The following is an 18,110-nucleotide window of genomic DNA, read 5'->3' as shown; positions in this document are numbered from 1 at the left end:
ACACATAAATTTTCATAAGAAAAATAAAGAAAAGAAAAAGAAAGGCAGAGAATCAAAAACATAAACCAAAAGAGGACTATATCTTGTGTGGTCTTCTCTGGATCACTAAATGCCTCCCAGATCTCTCTGACTTACCCAGTAAACAGAAAAAAAATCTTAGTTTCCATTAACTGTCAACTTGACATAACCTAGAGTCCTCTGAGAGGAAAGCCTTCACTGAGGACTCGCCTGGGTCAGGTTAGCCTGTGGGTTTGTCTATGGGGATGCAGAACCGCTCAGCCCACCTTGGGCGGCACATTCCCTAGACAACTGGTTTATAAGCAAGCTGGCTAAGTATGCTCCTGGGAGCAAGTGAGCCAGAGCAGCGTTGGTACAGAGTTTCTGTGTGAAGTGCCTACTCCGGTTCCTGCCTTTGCTTCTCTCAACAATGCAATATGACCTGGAAACAGAACATGGACCAACCCTTCCCTTTCCCATGCTGCTTCTGGGCAGAGTGTTTTTCACAACACCCGAATAAAATTAGATCAGAAGGTGAGAATACAGATCATATTTCCAAGTTATTTTCCCAGGCATAATTTATACCTTATTCTAGGCTGTAATTTAGCCCCCATGAAAACAGCCTGCTTGCTAAACCCTGACAAATGGTAGAGGGATCTAAAGAGCCTTCTCATGACACTGAAGTTACAGCTGTAAGTACCTACCTGCTCTGAGCCATGCGGGGCACCTCCTCTGTTAAAGTCGGTCACAAGGACCACAGGTTCCAGGACACACCAGTGAATGTTACTTCCTGTTTTGTAGGGGACAGAGCAGCTAAGGAAGCTGGGAGGGAAAGGGAGTCAGTGGCTGGGGGCATTCCTCCACAGTGGCAGGCCCCCACGGAACACAGTAAAACCCAGTCTGCAGCACCCCCCCCCCACAAGAGTTTTGTACTGGGAAGAGGCCTGAGTGAAACATAGCCAGCTGTGAGATGCGCATGGAGTCGGGGAGGGGGGCTGGGGTGAGAGTGGGGGTAGAGGGGTAAAGGCTTCTACCTGTGAGCCCACCTACATGAAGAGTTTCCCAACCTCAGTGACAGCGCCACCACAGGAAGCTGCAAACCTCAGCTGGACACGTTGGTTTGTCATCCCAGCACTTGGGAGGTAAAGGCAAGGAGAATCAGGATTTCAGGGCCAATGTCCTTGGCTACATTGAGTTCAAGGCCTGCCTGGGTTATGTGAGACACTCTCAAAAAACAAAAGGAAATCCAAACTACCTCCTACCCCCTCTGCCGGACGTCTCCTCTCCTCAGTCTTCTGCCTTAACCACGTGTGGGGGAACCACTCCAAAAAACACCACCCTCACTAACCACCATTAGCACATCTGCAAAGCCGAGTCCTCTTCCTTTCAGAGCTTGGGTGCTGAACTCCAGGACAGGTAACCCCGCCTCCAGGCTGCCCGTTCTCTTCTCAGCCCCGCCCCTGATTCTCCCAGGACCCGCCCCAGCCCCGAAGAAGGCCGGCCCTCGGTCTGGCTGACCCACCCAGGCGCCGCAGACAGGCACCCTAAAGAGCGAGTTGAGCTGCGGGGCGACTGGATCAGGCTCAGCCATGGACCGGAAGGTGGCCCGGGAATTCCGACACAAGGTCAGAGCAGAGAGGTGTCCCGAGCGAGCGCTGGGAACTGTGGAGTGGGGTCGGGTGGGTGCGAGATGGACAAGAACCCTCTTCCTTGACTGAGGGCCCTGGGCAGGCTGACAGTGGATGTGGGGTGTCCCCAGCAAAATGAGGAGGAAACACTAGGAGTCCTTCTATAAAGGTTTAGTAAACTGACCCTCTCCAGAAAATGCTGGTTCTCCTTTGGCCCTCCAGGGGCTGGGAACTGGACAGAGAACCCAACTAGTGGGCAAGTCCCTTCCTTATTGGTGTCCTCAGACCAGGAGTCTGTTGGACCCCAGCAAGTGTCTGGGCCAGAAGGGAAACTGAGCCTTTTGTTGCCATTTGACCTCCAGACTAACTGGCAGCCCCCTGTCAGCATCTGGAAAGTTCTACAGGTGGAAGGACAGTTTCAAACCAGCAAGGCTTCTGGGGAAGGATCAAGGAGTGGCTGAGGTGGGGAAGAACCTGGCTTTGTTCTGAGAGATCCTTGCTAGCAGAATCCTGCTCCCCTGGGTATGTCCCAGTGAGGGGCCACACTGCTTCTTTAAAATCCTCCAAGAACTTCCTAAAGTGTTTCCCAGCCTGCAGGATCTGTGGAGGCTACAGAAGGCCACGGAGAGGCAGGGACCCAGTGGTGGACCTCCTCCCAGGCCCCAGATGCTGCAAAAGCCAGTGTCAACAGCTACTCACAGGCTCTGCCCAAGGAGTAGGGAGCTGCGTACCCTGGGACTTGACACCGAGCTGAACGAACCCCTTCCCAGTCTGAGGGGTAGAGTGTCTGAAGCAAGGACTAGGTGTGTCCCCGTCCACCACCACCTCCCCCGCCCCCGCTTCCGCTACAGAAGCCCAGAAGCCGGCCACTGTGGGACCACAGAAGTTACAGGCCAAGAGCTTAGGTCCAACGGCAGGGGTCAACCATTCCCCTGAGGCATGCTCTGAGCACCCAATTAGTGTCAGATTCAGTCTGTTCCCTTACAGTGGCTTGGCATATGGGTGGGAGACAGGCCGTGGGCACAAAGCATTGGGATCAAGGTTTGGTAGGGGCAGCAAGGGTGGACGCCTTGGGCATTCCTGTTCCCACACCCAGGAATGAGAAGTGACTGAAAGTTGAGCAGAAATGGGGAGCTGGTGGATGTCAAGTGATCCGTTTGTGTTCAGTAGTGCGTTGTGAGCCCAGGGATGTGTGGGGAGCCATCTCAGCTGCAGCTGACGTTGGCTGAGTGTCGGGTTCAGCAACCCACTTTAAAGGCTCCTGTCTGAGCTTGAATTTCCCTTTCCTGGCCTTGGGCTAAAAGTAACTTCAGCTTTTCCTTTGCTTTCCTGCACTCCTGTTACCTCCCCTTTACCTCTTTTGAGACAACCACCCCCAGGGTCTCTGATGCCTGGTTTGGCTCCACAGACACCCCTAGTCTTCCTTTCCTGGTCCTAGAGGGCCTCAGCCTCTTCATTTCCCCGTCCAGGCTCCGCCTCTGAGTTATTACCTATTAATGCTCCCACGTCCCAGGCAGGGCAGGTATCTTAGTGAGCAAGGCCGGGGCTGGACTTTGTGCCCTGCTGTCTCAGACACAGCCACAGCTTTCCCCTGCTAGGATGGGATCATCTGGAAACTGTAAGGGGAGATTCGGTAGAGACGTAGGCGAGCTGAGTGAATTCACAATTCCTGTTGCTTGTTCCAGAGACTCCCTTCCTGAGTGCCTAGGGCAAATTCACTCCTAAACAGAAGTTTGCAATCAAAATCTTTGGTTGGTAGACACAGTGTTTAAGGTAATGCGTTGTCATGGATGACGCTAGGGTGACCTAAGTTACTTGTCCTCTGTGACTCAGGTCTCAAACCTGTGAACTGGCCATACTGTTTAACTAATAACATTACAATGATGGCTGAGTGAGACCTATGTATGTGTAGGAGACTTATGTAAATTGGGTTTTTGGGGAATCCCAACACTGGGGTCGTCTCACCCTTGCCACTCACTAACCCAGAGACGTAGAGCAAGCCGTTCCATCTCTAAGCTTCTGTTTCCTTCGCTGTGAGGGTGTGTGGTGCCTATATAAGACAGGGTTAGGGAGGAATTTGAGTGTCGGATGCTGGGGTCCTTGGCCAAAGTCCTCATGCATTACTGTGAAGGTTCACTCCAGTGTTGCTTCTATAGCTTTCCACGGTTCTGGTCCAAAAGGAACCAACAGCACTTACAGCCATAGGAGGGGACAGCCTTGGGTTGGGAAGAGCTAGGCCAGGGTCACCGGGGACTAAGGTCTCTCCAGAGTGGAGCCAGTGGAGCACCAGCTTTTCACAGCTGCCTCTTTGTTCCCAGCAGCACCCAAGTGGCAGAAACCTGGTTACTCATTTGCTCGGACAACGTTTATTGCCTCTCTGTCAACCACATTTATGAGCAGCTTAGGTGTACCCTGCCCCAGGCTGGGCAACCAGAGGCCAGTCAAGCCAGGGAGGAGTGGGATGAATGAGACCAGAAGAGCCCCTGCCTTCTAGGGTGTGCTATGCATTCATTCGTTCATTCATTCATTCATGCATGTGCACAATAAACACACTCTGGTCTCCTAATATATGCCAGGCTGAGGTCTAAGCACTGAAGAGCAGAAAAAAGTCCTGCCCTCATCAGGAGCACGCCCAGGTGGGGAAGACAGTTATTTACCAAGGAAACTGACAGTATCTTATGATGGGGTGCTGTGCTGGCTGTTGGGGGGAAAGTAACCCTGGTGGGGGGTGGGACAGACAGAAAGAAGTAGGTAGTGTGCTGTGTACAGCCCAAGGTCTCTCTAAAGAGGTGACATTTGAACCTGGAAGAAGAGGGAGGCACCATGTGGTGTATGTTGCTGAGGGAGTGGTGGCCGAGGGAGTGGTGGCCGAGGGAATGGTGGCTGAGGGAGTGGTGGCCGAGGGAGTGGTGGCCGAGGGAGTGGTGGCCGAGGGAATGGTGGCCGAGGGAATGGTGGCCGAGGGAATGGTGGCCGAGGGAATGGTGGCCGAGGGAATGGTGGCGGTGTGAAGAGGGAAGCGGCTGCGTGCTGCCATAGCGGGCAGGACTGTGAGAGAATCTGCAGAGTGGAGAGTGCTTGGGGTCAGGCAGAGGAGGTCATAGACAGAGTTCAAAGGGTCAGAGTTCAAAGGGTCAGGCTAATTGAGAGTGGTTTACATTTAAATATGATTGGCCCTGTGGCTCTCCTGCTGGAAAGAGGACTTCACTCTGTAGGATTCCGGCCCCTGCCTGTTGATTGAGGTAGGAAGTGTGAAGGGGGGGGGCATGGCCACCCGCTGTGAGGAGCAGGGTGGAGGAGACAGAGCAAACCTGAGTTCCTTTGAGATGTCACAAATTTGAGGCACCCTGTAACCATGTCTGTTGGAAAGGACTGTGTGAGGCTGGAGGTGAGGGTTCTAAAGTTCTTGGGGATAGGAGTAAGATTTAAAGTTGGCTGGTGTGTTCACCCGGAAGAGTAAAGATGGGGAGAAGACCCAGAATACCACCAGCTAGAGGTGCAGTTGGAGGCTACACCTGCCACACTCCCAGCCCTCAATTACTTTTGGTTTGTTTTGAGAAAAGCTCTTATGTAGTAGCCTAGGTAGCTTGGCCTCAAACTCCCTGTGTACTGGAGGACAGACCTTGAACTTCTTTTGTTTGTTTGTTTTGTTGTTGTTGTTGTTTTTGAGACAGGGTTTCTCTGTGTGACAGTCCTGGCTGTCCTGGAGCTAGCTTTGAAGTCACAAAGCTACCTCTGCTTCCCAAGTGCTGGGATTAAAGGCCTGCACAACCACCTCCCACCAGGCCTCCTTGAACTTCTAATCCTCCTTTTCCCACCTCCCGGGTACAAAGGCTATAGACATACACCTGGAGGCCAGGCTCTCTTTGTACTTTTTCTTTTGAGACAGGACCCCAAAGACTTGCCTAGGTTGACTTTGAACTCACTCTAGCCCAGGTAGGACTTGAATTTGCAGTACTCCGGCCTCTATCCCTTGTGTATCTGGGACTATAGTACTGCCCCACCAGGCCCGACTGAGACTCTGGAAAAGATGAAGGTCTCATAGGAGTATTTTCACCCCAACCTACCTAGTTGTATTCATTAAATGTAAACAGCTTTTCACAGGCCAAACACACATCAATAAAGTGCTTTTTTTTTTTTTTAAGATGGAAGATGTTCTTTGATTTTAAATGTCAACCTGCCACAACTTGAAATCATCTGAAAAGAGACTCACTTGAGGAACTGAGTGGATTGGATTGGCCTATGGGCTTGTCTGTGAGGACGCCCATTGTGGGCGGCACCATTCCCTAGGCAGGAACTTCTGAACAGTGTAAAAGCAAAGCCACCAGCTGAACGTAAGAAAGCTAGCAGCAGGGATACATTTCTCTGCCTTTGACTGTGGATGTGATTTGAATGTGGTTTAGATTCCAGCCTTGACCCCCAGCTATGATGGATGATAGCCTGGAATCGTGGGCCAGATTAACCCTTTCCCCACCTAAGTTGCTTTTGGTTATTAGGATGTTTTCATCACATCAACATAAATGAAATTATAACAAAAGATAATAAAACAAGGGTCAGATAAAGCTGGAGTATTATTGTGTGTAAGGAAGGCTGGGCCTTCACCCCACCTCCCTTGATGGAGGGCAAACCACTGGCAGCTGCTGAGGATGTGGAACGGTCATCTTCTCTTTACTAACTAAACACATGTGACTGCCTGTTTTTCTGGGAACTGCCCTTGACTCTTCCTGTATTAACTCACTATATTAATGATGAAAGCAATTGCCCTCAAAAATGAAACTGAGGCAGGGAGAGGTGCAGACGCTGTCCAGAGGGCTTTGCTGGCCTTACCTCCCAGTGTCTGTGGCTCACACAGGTGTGGAGGCAGACACAGTGAGTAACGGCAGAAAATTCAATCCAACTTGAGAGGCCTGAGGAAGAGGAGGTGGGGACAAAGAGAGCGAGAGCGTAGGAGCTGAGGAGAAGCACAGCCATGAAGAGGTGATGCTGGATGCTGGAGTCAAGTATTCAGGGCCCATGGATCATCCCTGGAAATGCTGAGCTCACAGCAGCCAGAGCTGCAGCAGGAAACGGGCAGTTTATCCCTGGCCTTGAGGAAGGGGAGGTATACCTGAGCAGCTTGGACAGGCAGCAAGAAGCCATCAGGGAACAAGGACATGCTTCTTCTCTCCTCGAGTTGCTGGTCTCCTGCTGTGTCTTCCTCCAGCGGAACACAACCAGAGGGCAGCACAGGAGGCCCTGCAAAGCCCCTAAGATCAGTACCGGGAGGAAGCTGGGCGGGGCACAGGAAGGGAAAGGCAGGGCCTTGCAGTTGGAAGCCACACCAAGTGCTTTACTCGCGGCCTGTTTAATCCCCACAGCAGCTCAAGGAGCAAGCAGAGAGCAGCATGAATTATTTAATTGATTCTCACTCCCTTTCTCCCGTCCTGAGCAGTTGACCGTGGAGGCAAAGGGCCTGAGCACAGAGAGGGAGAGGTGCTCAGAACACAGTACCGGCTGCACATCAGCTGGAGAACATTGGTACTGGGTGGACATGGGGGTGACAGTGTGGTAAAGACCCCTAACAGTTCCTGTACTCTGAGCGCCACGGAGGATTCTGCTCCCCATTGCAAGTAGGAGCCTAGGAAAGGAAAAGCTTACTAACGTTAGTGAAGGAAGATTGGCACCTTGTACACAGTAGGTGCTCAATAAATGCAGATTGGGCAAGAACACTCAAAGAGATACACAGGAAGTGGATACCGTCTGGTAGATGGGATTTTAGAGCCAGCAGGCTTTGTCTAGAGTCTCAGTTCTGTCTCTCAGCCTCTATTTCCTCATCTGTGGAATGGGGCTAATAAAATCTATCTCCTGGGGTTGTTGGCAGGGTAAGCTTGCAGTCAGTGAGCAGAGTGTGGCCAAAATGAAGGAACTGGAGAGGGGTTTTAGGCTGAATCTCCAGGAAACTCTCCCATGGGAGGAGACTCAACCTTCACCTTCAGGAAAGCAAGGTTTTCAAGCACGTGAGGAGGCAGAGCTGCTTTGCTGAGTCTGGGACCAGCTCTTCTGTGAGGAGGAAACAGATCCAGGGAGGTTGCAGACCTATGTGCCAAGGAGATACAAGATGATGACCCAAGGCTCAGCAGGAGGGAAGGAAGGCTCCAGACCTGAGAAAGTAGAGTTCATTCCTCATTCAGCAGAGGCATGGCGTGTCCACAGAGAAACAGGTCACAGACAGAGCAGGGAAGACGCGAAGTTTTAAGACCTGCTGTGTGCTGGGTACTTTTTATGTGCATAAATTTATACACAGTGCCCCAGAGCAGGGCCTCCTAAAGCTCACTTATGGACTGGTGTTCAGGAGTATTCCTCAGGCAGTACTATCTAATTAAAAAACAAGAAATACAGCTCTTGTTATTTAATACACACACACACACACACACACACACACACACACACACACATTGGTTTTTCGAGACAGGACTTCTCTGTGTAACCACCATGGCTGTCCTGGAACTTGTTTTGTTCCAGGCTAGCCTCGAACTCAACAGAGATCGTCCTGCCTCTGCCTCCCAGGAGCTGGGATTAAGGGCTTGCACCACCACTGCCTTCCTGAAAACCATACTATTTATTTTATTTATTTATTTTTGCGTGAGTATGGTTGTTCTGACTGAATGTATATCTGTTGGTCACATGTGTGCTTGGTGCTTGTGGAGGCCAGAAGAGGACATCAGATCCCCTAGAACTGCAGTCACAGGTGGTTGTGAGCCACGATGCAAGTGCTGGGAATTGAACCCTGGTCCTCTGCAACCATCTCTCCAGCCCGAAAGCCGTATTTTTAAAGGGCAGTTTGAGTGATGGTGGTATTTACTACACAGCCAAGATTCCAGAGACTTCCATATTTCTTTTCTCTTTCTTTTGTGTCCTTGAAAGTTTGTAGAACAAGGAGGTGTGGGAGTGTTTTCAGAGAGCAAAGTTCCTTCAAGTCCTTGGAGGTATTTCTGGACTGGGAATGGTCCCTCTATTTGTGGAGCCCTCTGCCGTTCACCTTCCCACCCCCACCTCTGGAGCAGTCTGCACTAAGCAGGGCGGCCTTCCTAGCTCCTTGGTATAAGGGGTGATTCCGAAAGGTCGAGTTATAAATTATAAGAGAGGCTGGTGTAGCTGGGTGATGGTGCACGCCTTTGATCCCAGCACTCAGAAGGCAGAGCCAGGAAGATCTCTGTGAGTTTCACGCCATCCTGGCTACTTAATGAATTCCAGGACAGCCAGGACTGTTAAACAGAGAAACCCTGACTCAAAAAAATAAAAACGAAGAATAAAGCCGAGGGAGGTGGGGAACATTGGGAGGTTCCATTGCTTGTTGGGTTCCCTGAAATGCTTGTTTGGCTACGGCCTTGAGTCCTATGCAGAATATGGAGATGACTCTGCAGAAGTGGATAAATCTGGACAGGGTTGTTGTGAGCTCACTGGTGAGGCAGTATTGGGCCTGCAGGCTGCCTCAGAACTGGACCAGTAGGGTATGGCTTGTGAATAGGAGCTCTGAATGCAGCAGCCAGTGTCTAGTCCCTGTCTGATGGAGGAGTAACACTTGTTGGTCCCGAAATAACCACACAGAAACTGTATTGATTAAATCACCGCTTGGCCCATTAGCTCTAACTTCTTATTGTCTAACTCTTACATCTTAGATTAACCCATCTCTATTAATCTGTGTATCACCATGTGGCAATGGCTTACCGGTAAAGTTTCAGCACGTCTATCTCTAGCAGCAGATCCATGGCATCTCTCTGACTCTGCCCTTCTTTCTCCCAGCATTCAGTCCAGTCCTCCCTCCCTACCTAAGTTCTGTCCTATCAACAGGCCAAGGCAGTTTTTTTGTTCATTAATGGTAATCACAGCACACAGAGGGGACTCCCACATCAGCTGCACAGGGCCTGGGACCCCAGGAGCAGGTTATTTTCTAGGAAGACCATTTTTAAAATAGAATCCTGCACTCTAAATTGACAAGTCCTCTTTAGTTTCCTCCCCCGACTATTGCATACTTTGTGTCCTCCATGAGGACAATCCTTTGCTGCTTAAACCAAACACACAGCAGATGCAGTTCTCCAGAGACTCTCCAGAGAAGGGAAATTCAGTCCCAAGACGTCTGCCCCTCCTGTCCCGACCAAAAGCTAGAACCTCCAACTCAACAGACAGGGCTGTTATGCTCCCCCTAAAGAGCAGAACCACTGGGGTTCAAAGTGTCACTTAATATTCCCTTTTTTTTCCTCCTATGGACAGGTGAAGAGGTAGGGGTGTGGAAGAGGTGCATCCTGGGTATTAAACCTAGAGTCTCATGTCTGCCAGGCAAGCACTTTACCACTGAGCTTCCCCCTACCCCACTCGAAAGCTTCCATAACAGTGAAGAGGGTCAAGTGTGGTGGTGCATGCCTTTAACCCCAGCACTTGGAAAACACAGGCAGGCAGATTTCTGAGCTTGAGGTTAGTCCGATCTACATATGAAAATAATAATTAATAATAATAAAAGAATCATCTAAAAATTTCAGGCCAACTAGGCTATATAGTGAGATCTTGTCTTAACAACAAATAATCGAGATAAACAACAGTAGAAAGGAGAGAGATGAGAATTAGACATCTTCCCAAGCAAAGGTCTGGATGTTGGGGCTCGAAGGGGACTTGGGTACTCTTCGCCCTAAAAGACCTGAGCCCTACTAGACATGGCAGAACAGTACGAGTGTGGGCGTGGCATCAGACCTGGGTTCAAATCCCAGCTCTGCTTGTTAGCTGTGGCCTTGGGTCACCGCTGTGATCTCCTCTGTATAATAGTGTGAGACTAAGGTTCTCTCACTATTGAACAAATGTCACCGTGGAAGCTCCTGGGAGCCCTGCAAGAGTGCTTTCCCTTTCTCTTCTGTCCTCATGGCTCTTCTTCCTGCAGAGAATGGGCAGACCAGGGGGCAGGGACTAATGAAGCCATTCAAAGCTCATTTATTGAGTACTTCATCTGCATTAATCATGAGGAATGCAGACCAAAGCTGACCTCATTTTCTTCTAGTAGACAAATTCCAAAAATTACAAATATAAGTAATTTATTATATTATGACTAATAATGTCTCAGCAGAATTGAAATAGTTCCTGGAGGTGGGAATATGTCGGTCCCCCCAAGCACCTGCCTCACCCTGTTGCTTAATCTTGGGCTAAAGAGAAAACCAGGACGCAACCCTTGGAGATTTACACTGAACTTTGCTGAAGTACAGAATTTGGGGCTCCTGGACCCCCAGGTTCCCAAGGATGGAGGTGCTGATGAAACAGCTCCTGAACATGACCTTGGAGGCCTAGCTATTGACGTCAGCAGAAGCTGTGATGGTGTAACCCAATCCTCCCCCTGGAGGGACACCTGAATGGAGAAGGAGAGGCCAGGAGGCTGACTGGTGAACAGAAGTCAAGGCCAGGCCAGGGTAAAGTGCCCCCGCATAGGCAGCACCGAGGAATCTGGTGGTAGGCTGCTTCTGGCGGGTAGGATGTGTTATCCAAGTGAGTGGCCTAAATCCTTCCTCAAAGCATTTATCCGCCACTATAGCTACCATCAGGTGAGACCGGGCTTCTTCCTGACACAGGTGACATTGCCATGAGTGTGGCAGCTGTGACGTGGGAGTGTGTCCTTGGGGGTCTTGTGTGCTCATGTGTGTGTGCCTCTCGTGTTGCCTTGGGATAAGATGCTTCTGGGTTAGTCCAGGCTGCTCTATACAGGTCTGACATGTCAAGCAATTTCGTCCCTGGTTTTCTTCTCCTCTTCCATCCTTAGCCTCAGGAACTGCTGTGGGCACTCTGGACAGTGGCCTCTCCTCCACAGGTCTACTGTGAGTATGCTGGGTGCTCATGGGACCTGCAGCTATAATTCTGCTTTTTGGACTTTCAGGTGGATTTCCTAATTGAAAATGATGCAGAGAAGGACTATCTCTATGATGTGCTGCGGATGTACCACCAGTAAGTGTGTATGGCCGAGCCCAGGAGACCCGAGACAGCACCTGTTCCGTGCTCCTGGGAGCTCGTGTGTGTGTGTGTGTGTGTGTGTGTGTGTGTGTGTGTGTGTGTTACTTACATGCTCGCAGCTTCAATGTCTGTACGCATGGACACTTCTGACATGGCTCTGGGCTAGGGCTCAGAGGTGTCCTGTGAGCAAGAAAGACTGCCCTCTGTCCTCAGGATGCTTCCCATCTGGTGGGGTAGCTGTACTCAAGTAGGTTCAGTAGAATATGAATGTTAGGACAGAACAAGAAAGCCAGCTGTCCCCCAGCACCTCGCCTGTTGTCTCTGGTCCCCCGCCCACTTTGATTTTCAGTGTGTGTTTGTAAGCTCTGTTAGTGCCCAGATGTGCAGTGGGTGGGACAAAGGCCATAGCCATGCTGATGGACGCCTCAGACGCTTGCCCGCCCTCTGCCATCTCCAAAGGACCATGGATGTGACCGTGCTTGTGGGAGACCTGAAGCTGGTCATCAATGAACCCAACCGTCTGCCCCTGTTTGATGCCATCCGGCCCCTGATCCCACTGAAGCACCAGGTGGAGTATGACCAGCTGACACCCCGACGTTCCAGGTGTGTCCCCAGGCCAGAAGCAGGAACTGGGAGGGTCCTCTCCCCCTCCCCCCATGCAGTCCTGACTACAAGACCTGAGCTGGGTCAACACCAATGCCCATCACTGTAACAGGAAGCTGAAGGAGGTACGTCTGGACCGTCTGCACCCAGAAGGCCTCGGCCTCAGCGTGCGTGGAGGCCTGGAGTTTGGCTGTGGCCTCTTCGTCTCTCACCTCATCAAAGGTGGGCAGGCAGACAGTGTGGGGCTGCAGGTGAGTCAACAGAGTCAGCAGAACTGGGGCAGGGTCTCGGGTGCCCTATTTCCTCCTGATCTACTCTGTGGCACAATGTGGACTCCCATTTTCCTAAGCCTTTGGGGAAGGAACGGTCCAAGTGGTATTTTCGTGAGTGAAAGTCATAGGACACAGGAAACCTGTGTCTGTGTGTATGCACGTGTGTGCCTGTGTGTGTTTGTATATGTGTTCCCATGTGTATGTGTGTTTCCTTGTGTGTGTGTGTGTCCTCACACATGCTGGGCAAACACTCCACATGAAACTCTATGCCGACCTTGCCCATTTTCTCAGGTAAAGCTGGGACCCTGACCGCTGCCTCTTGCCACTGGCATGGAGCCCCTCCCCAACTCCCCTGATTCCTGAAGGAGGGACAGGGTTAGAGCAGGCACCTATACCTTGGTACAGGCCACCTTTTAGTCTAATGCTGTGTGATGTTTAAGAACACAGATACTGCTTTTGGACCGTCCCCTTCAGATCCTGGCCTTGTCTCCCTTAAAGTCATGTGACTTTAGTGGAGTGACGTCACCCTGAGCCTGGCTTTCTTCATCTGTAAAGTCATCTGTCTCTTGAGGCTCTTCATGAAACAGAGGAGTGAAGTGGGACCATGATCACAGCTGCCTGAGACGCCAGGGCTCTGAGCTGCCAAGGCAGTGTAAAGGGACCACAGGTGAACCCCTCCACTGAGTCAGCACATATCAGATGAGTCATTTTATAGGGTTCGCAGAGGCTCAGTGGTCAGTAAGCAGCAGAGCCAGGCTTTGAACTTGGGTCTCCTGGAGCCATGTCAGCACCCCAAGTTTCTCCGCTGTGGTCCCCAAACTTCTGTTTCTGAGCAGGGACAGGCAGACCTCCAAGTATTAGAGTTGTTTTTGGCTATCCAGGTAAAGAAAGTTCCAGAGATTTTGTTATAAACATCCCCATCAGGGGACAAAGACGGGCTCCAGGGGGCTCCAGTGCTAATGGTGCAAGGCACCAAGGAGGAGGGGGTGGGGACAGCAAACTGACAGACCGGCTTTGTTCGCAATCCCTGTCTCAGGGCTCTCGGTGGCTTTGGCGTCTGAAATTTCAGCCCCTTCATTGTTCTTTCCTCTGTGGCACATTTTCCAGCCCAGAAACACAGCCAGGGGAGAGCACATAATGAGGCCCCCTTTTTTCCAGAGTGAGCTCTCTGAGGACAAGCGCTTCCCTGCAGGGCCCCAGGAAGGAGGGCAGCAGGGCGCTCTCCTGAAACCCAGACGCGCGGCTTCCCACCTGCTTCTCGGGCTTATGAAATGCCAACCCCCTTTCTGGGGCTGCTGGGCCCATCTCTTCTTTGTCCCACTGTCCCTCAGGTTGTCACATACAAAGGCTCTTTTGCAGGGTTCCATGTAGAGGAAGGGGGAGAGGGAAGTTGATCCTGCAACCCTATCCAAGGGCCATGTGGGAATCTTTCTGCCTAGGGTCCTGGGCAAGTTCCTGGAGTAACAGCACAGGGGACTCAACTCAAGAGGACCTAGGACAAAACTGCTTTTATCCACTGACTGAATCATGGGTCAAGTTTCTCATGCTAGAAGACAACACAGAGAAGATTCTAGAGGGCAAAAGGGTGCCCTGCAGGGGATACCTCGTCCTGTGACTTCAGCCATGCTGCTCCTGTCCCCTCCTCGATACTTAAGATTTTTTTACAAACCTATTTTATATTTAACCACGTCCTTTACTCACAAAAGTATGCAACTGGCTGCTTGCTCATACAGAAAATGATCTTCCCTGCCTTTCCTGTCCCTACCATAAAATAGACAGGGAATCCCTGCCTTCCCAAAGGACTCCGGGGCTCTGACCAGGTGACAGGAACCCAGAGCAGGCAAGACACAGAGAGCTGGTCACAGGCCCTTCTTTTCCAACATGTGTTGTCTGTCAGGTAGATTTGACTCTTAGCTCACTGGATAACTTTGAGTAAATCATGTCGCCTCCCTGAACCTCTGTTTCTTCATAGTGCCACTGTGGTCTGACATAAAGGCCTTTTCGCAGGTTCCATGCAGAGCAGAAACACAAGTGCCTCCCTTTGGGGTTGTGAAAGTAGGTGCAGGGAGCTCTGCCGATGTCCTCTCTGAGCTGAGTGATCCCAGAAATGTAGGAAGTTCTTTAGTGAGCCCTCCTGTCAGGCACCTAGAAGATGGGTGTTGGCCCCAGACAGGGGGCAGACTCTTTCCAGGTGGTAAGAAGAGGTGACTACAGGAGTGTCGCAGTCTGCGAACCCATCGGAGACCGCGTTCCCCGGGAGTCCAGCCTGAGTTCCCCACATGTGCCAGCTTGTCTCCAGGGGACCCTGCGTGGGGTTTCAGTGAAGCCCACAGCCTCAGCCTGCAGAAGGACACCCGGGTTTTGTTCCTGTGTGGCAGCTGCTGCCTTCATGGTCTTGGGCAATACATCATCACCATCCCCGACCCCTACCACCCTGGTGCCTACCCCTACCCCACTGGCTTCTCTTTCATGAGATGTTGATATCCAGGGATCTTTCAGTTCTTATTGAAGAGCTCAGGCCCAAGTGCTAGGAGAAGGGAGCAGTGATGGCCAGCAGGGGGCAGTCTCATCTTGGTGTGCCTCTTAGAGCTGGCTCCACAGGCAGGCCTCCTCAATAACAACCGTTTATTAAGAAGCTGCAGTGGCAAATACTGGATAGCCTTACATACCTTACACATGTTTGCTTAATTCTCAACAGCTCTGTCGTGTTGCCTGTTTTAAATATGAGAGAAGCTATGTTTCAGGGAATTCAAGAGACTTGGCTCAAGTCATATACCTAATACGAATTAAGAAGGAAGGATTTGAACCCACAGAGCACAGACCTCTAAGTTCATTCTGTTCTTTTACTTGCTCCCAGAATCAAGATTTAGCAGTCTGCTTAACTGCACTGGAGGGAACAAAAGAGATTGCACATTGGCATTAGAGTTGGATGAAGAGTCCTAGGTTCCTATTCTGGCTCACAGTGTGTGTGTTAGTAATTGACAGAGACAAGAGCCGACTTCTGAGGGCAGGAAGGGACAAAAGCCATGTGGGCTGCTGGATCTCAGAACCTGATGGTACCTCAGTGACAGAAGCCCCAAGATGAGGGAGGGGTCAGAGTCCTGACTCCTGCCTCAGCTCCACGACCTGCCCGCTGCCTGCTTTTCCCAGCCCAGATCTTGGTTCCTCCATCCAGGAACTGAAAATGTTGCCTGTCTTGGATCCCTCAGCTGTCAGAGGGGTGCTTAGCTGTGACCTGGTACTGCAGCACAGATAGAAGCTTTTGCTGGTTGTCAGCCCCTTCTGGAGCTGTGGGCAACTGGTAGTGGGCCTTCTGCTCTGTTTGACACTCTCCCCCATGTCTGTGCCAAGGTAGGGGACGAGATCGTCCGGATCAATGGCTACTCCATCTCCTCCTGTACCCACGAGGAAGTCATCAACCTGATCCGCACCAAGAAGACCGTGTCCATCAAAGTGAGACGTGAGTGAGGCCAGAAGGGAGCTTTGTGACAGGTGGGATGTGGGGATTGCAGCCCCAACTCCACGGACCCTAACATGCTGTGTTTCCCGCAGACATCGGCCTGATCCCTGTGAAGAGGTAAGCCGGCTCGTCTGAGTGAGTCCTGCATGCCCTGACTCGCACTGCTCCTGGACTGGGCAGGGGCGCATGCGCTGGTGACAGCTTCACATATCCCAGGCTCCTCAAATGTGCTTACTAGCTCAAATTCTGTGTCCCCTTTTCCTTAGCGCTCCTGAGGAACCCCTCAAATGGCAGTATGTGGATCAGTTTGTGTCGGAGTCTGGGGTAAGAAGCTAGGACTACCTTTGATGAAGGTTGGGCAGCTGGCCCTGAAGGAGGGATGGTTCTGGGGAATGTATCGTCTGGGCTTCACATAGGCGCTTAGGGCACCTTGTACACCCTTATGGTGTAGCGGGCTTCCAGACCCATATCCCAGGGATGTGATGGCTATTTGGTCTCTGTGAATTTGGAGATTTAATCAGAAAGTCTCAAGTTTAGGAGGATATTTGAATGCGTGTAGACCCAGGAACCTGCCTCTGTCCCTCCTTCAGGGTGTGCGAGGTGGCTCGGGCTCTCCCAGCAACCGGACAACCAAGGAGAAGAAGGTGTTCATCAGTCTAGTAGGCTCCCGGGGCCTGGGCTGCAGGTGGGTAGCAGGCATGCCCAGGACACAGTGACAGCTAGTAGACCCCAGACGCCCCAACACTTTCTCTCGCTTTTCTCACTCCTGCTCCTGAGGATTCTTGTTCACCAGCAATGGGGTTTGTGCACTGGGTATGATAAGGAACTTGAGACGCAGAGATAGAGCCGCAGTCTCCATCTTTCCAGTCCCAGAAATTGTTTTGTTTTGATTTTGAGACAGGCTTTCATTGTGTAGGCCTGGCTGGCCTTGAACTCACGCAGATCTGCCTGCATTTGCATCCTAAGTGTTGAAATTAAAGGAGCACACCATTATGCCCAGCTCCACAGATGATTTTTAATGTCTGTTCTGGAGCGTGAGGATGTAGCTCAGCTGGTAGGATGCTTGTCAAACACGCAGAAAGGCCTGTTACAAACCTCAGCACTGTAAACACTGAGCATAGCGGTGCACACCTCTAAATTTAGCTCTGGAAAAATGGAGGCAGGAAAACTCTAATCCAAGGATATCCTCAGCTACACAGTGAGTTTGACCTTAGTCTAGGTGAGGCAAGACCTGTCTTAAAAAATAAAATTAAAAGTCGCTCCTTTCTGGGAGACGGTAGTCTAATTAATATAGAAGCTAGATAACCACACAGATGGTTACAATATTGCACAGTAAAGATCTGGTGAAGCTGCCCCTTAGTCAGGAATGGCAAATAAGTTTCCCACCTGTGTCATCCCATTGATTGACAGTGGCGTCTTTCTGTGGAAGGTTCCGAGTCTGTGTGTGACTGGTTGGGAAAGAGTGTTGTGATTGATTAGTGATGTCTGCCACAGACCTGGGAGAGGAATTAACAGTACAAGTGCCATCCTGTTTATAAGTTAGAAGCACTGATAACTCTGGGGCAATCTGCTTAATCAGGATCTGGTGAAAATCTTATCGCCATCAGGAATGAACAGGAAAGTTCTAGAAAGACAAAAGAAGGTAGCATGTGTGGTATATTGTGTAAAGGGCTGAGGAGATGAAATCTCAGTGAGTTTCTGTGACTCCTGCCTAGGCTGGAAGGGAGATAGGACCAGAGGAACTCAGGCCTTGCATTCATGGATGGCCTACATCCTGCATGCTAGCCATGTAGACAGAGGGCCACAGGCTCGTCATTAAGAATGATCTGAGCTGCAGGGGACGAGCCTCACCCACATCTCTGTTTCCCACAGCATCTCCAGTGGCCCCATCCAGAAGCCTGGCATCTTCATCAGCCATGTGAAGCCTGGCTCCCTGTCTGCAGAGGTGGGGTTGGAGGTACGTGCCGGGATGAGAGGGACAGGGCCACACACCAACAGATGTTGTACCTTCCCACGTAGCTTTTTCCCGGCCAGCACCGGCTGATGACTCCCTAGTGGTCTCCAGCTGGGAAGGCATTACAGAGAAGGGGTATTGGACCCCACTGTCGTCTTCTTCAGCTCTGGCAGCCGCTGGTCCTAAGTCTGTGCATGTGGATAGTGGGAGTTGACTTTCTGCATTCTAAGCCC

The 18,110-nt window shown here is 51.0% G+C and overlaps 1 protein-coding gene across 3 annotated transcripts in view; it reads left to right on the top strand.

The window, feature by feature from the left end:
• The first annotated feature begins 1,566 nt into the window (after nt 1–1,566).
• Nucleotides 1,567–18,110, top strand: part of Ush1c (USH1 protein network component harmonin) — a 43,851-nt gene continuing 27,307 nt past the window's right edge. For all 3 annotated transcript variants that reach the window (XM_050130261.1, XM_050130263.1, XM_050130262.1), the window contains exons 1-9: nt 1,567–1,622; nt 11,515–11,582; nt 12,048–12,191; nt 12,304–12,442; nt 15,815–15,923; nt 16,016–16,040; nt 16,190–16,247; nt 16,514–16,608; nt 17,796–17,880. In XM_050130261.1, coding sequence (XP_049986218.1) covers nt 1,587–1,622; nt 11,515–11,582; nt 12,048–12,191; nt 12,304–12,442; nt 15,815–15,923; nt 16,016–16,040; nt 16,190–16,247; nt 16,514–16,608; nt 17,796–17,880 — 759 coding nt within the window. In that variant the 5' untranslated portion in view covers nt 1,567–1,586. The remainder of the gene's footprint in view (nt 1,623–11,514; nt 11,583–12,047; nt 12,192–12,303; nt 12,443–15,814; nt 15,924–16,015; nt 16,041–16,189; nt 16,248–16,513; nt 16,609–17,795; nt 17,881–18,110) is intronic.

The sequence above is a fragment of the Alexandromys fortis genome, unplaced genomic scaffold, assembly GCF_014885135.2.
Source record: "Alexandromys fortis isolate MF-2015 unplaced genomic scaffold, M_Fortis_MF-2015_v1.1 scaffold_342, whole genome shotgun sequence".
NCBI lineage: Eukaryota > Metazoa > Chordata > Mammalia > Rodentia > Cricetidae > Alexandromys > Alexandromys fortis.
The sequence above is the reverse complement of the archived record's forward strand: the minus strand, read 5'-3'. Positions and strand labels throughout refer to the sequence as shown.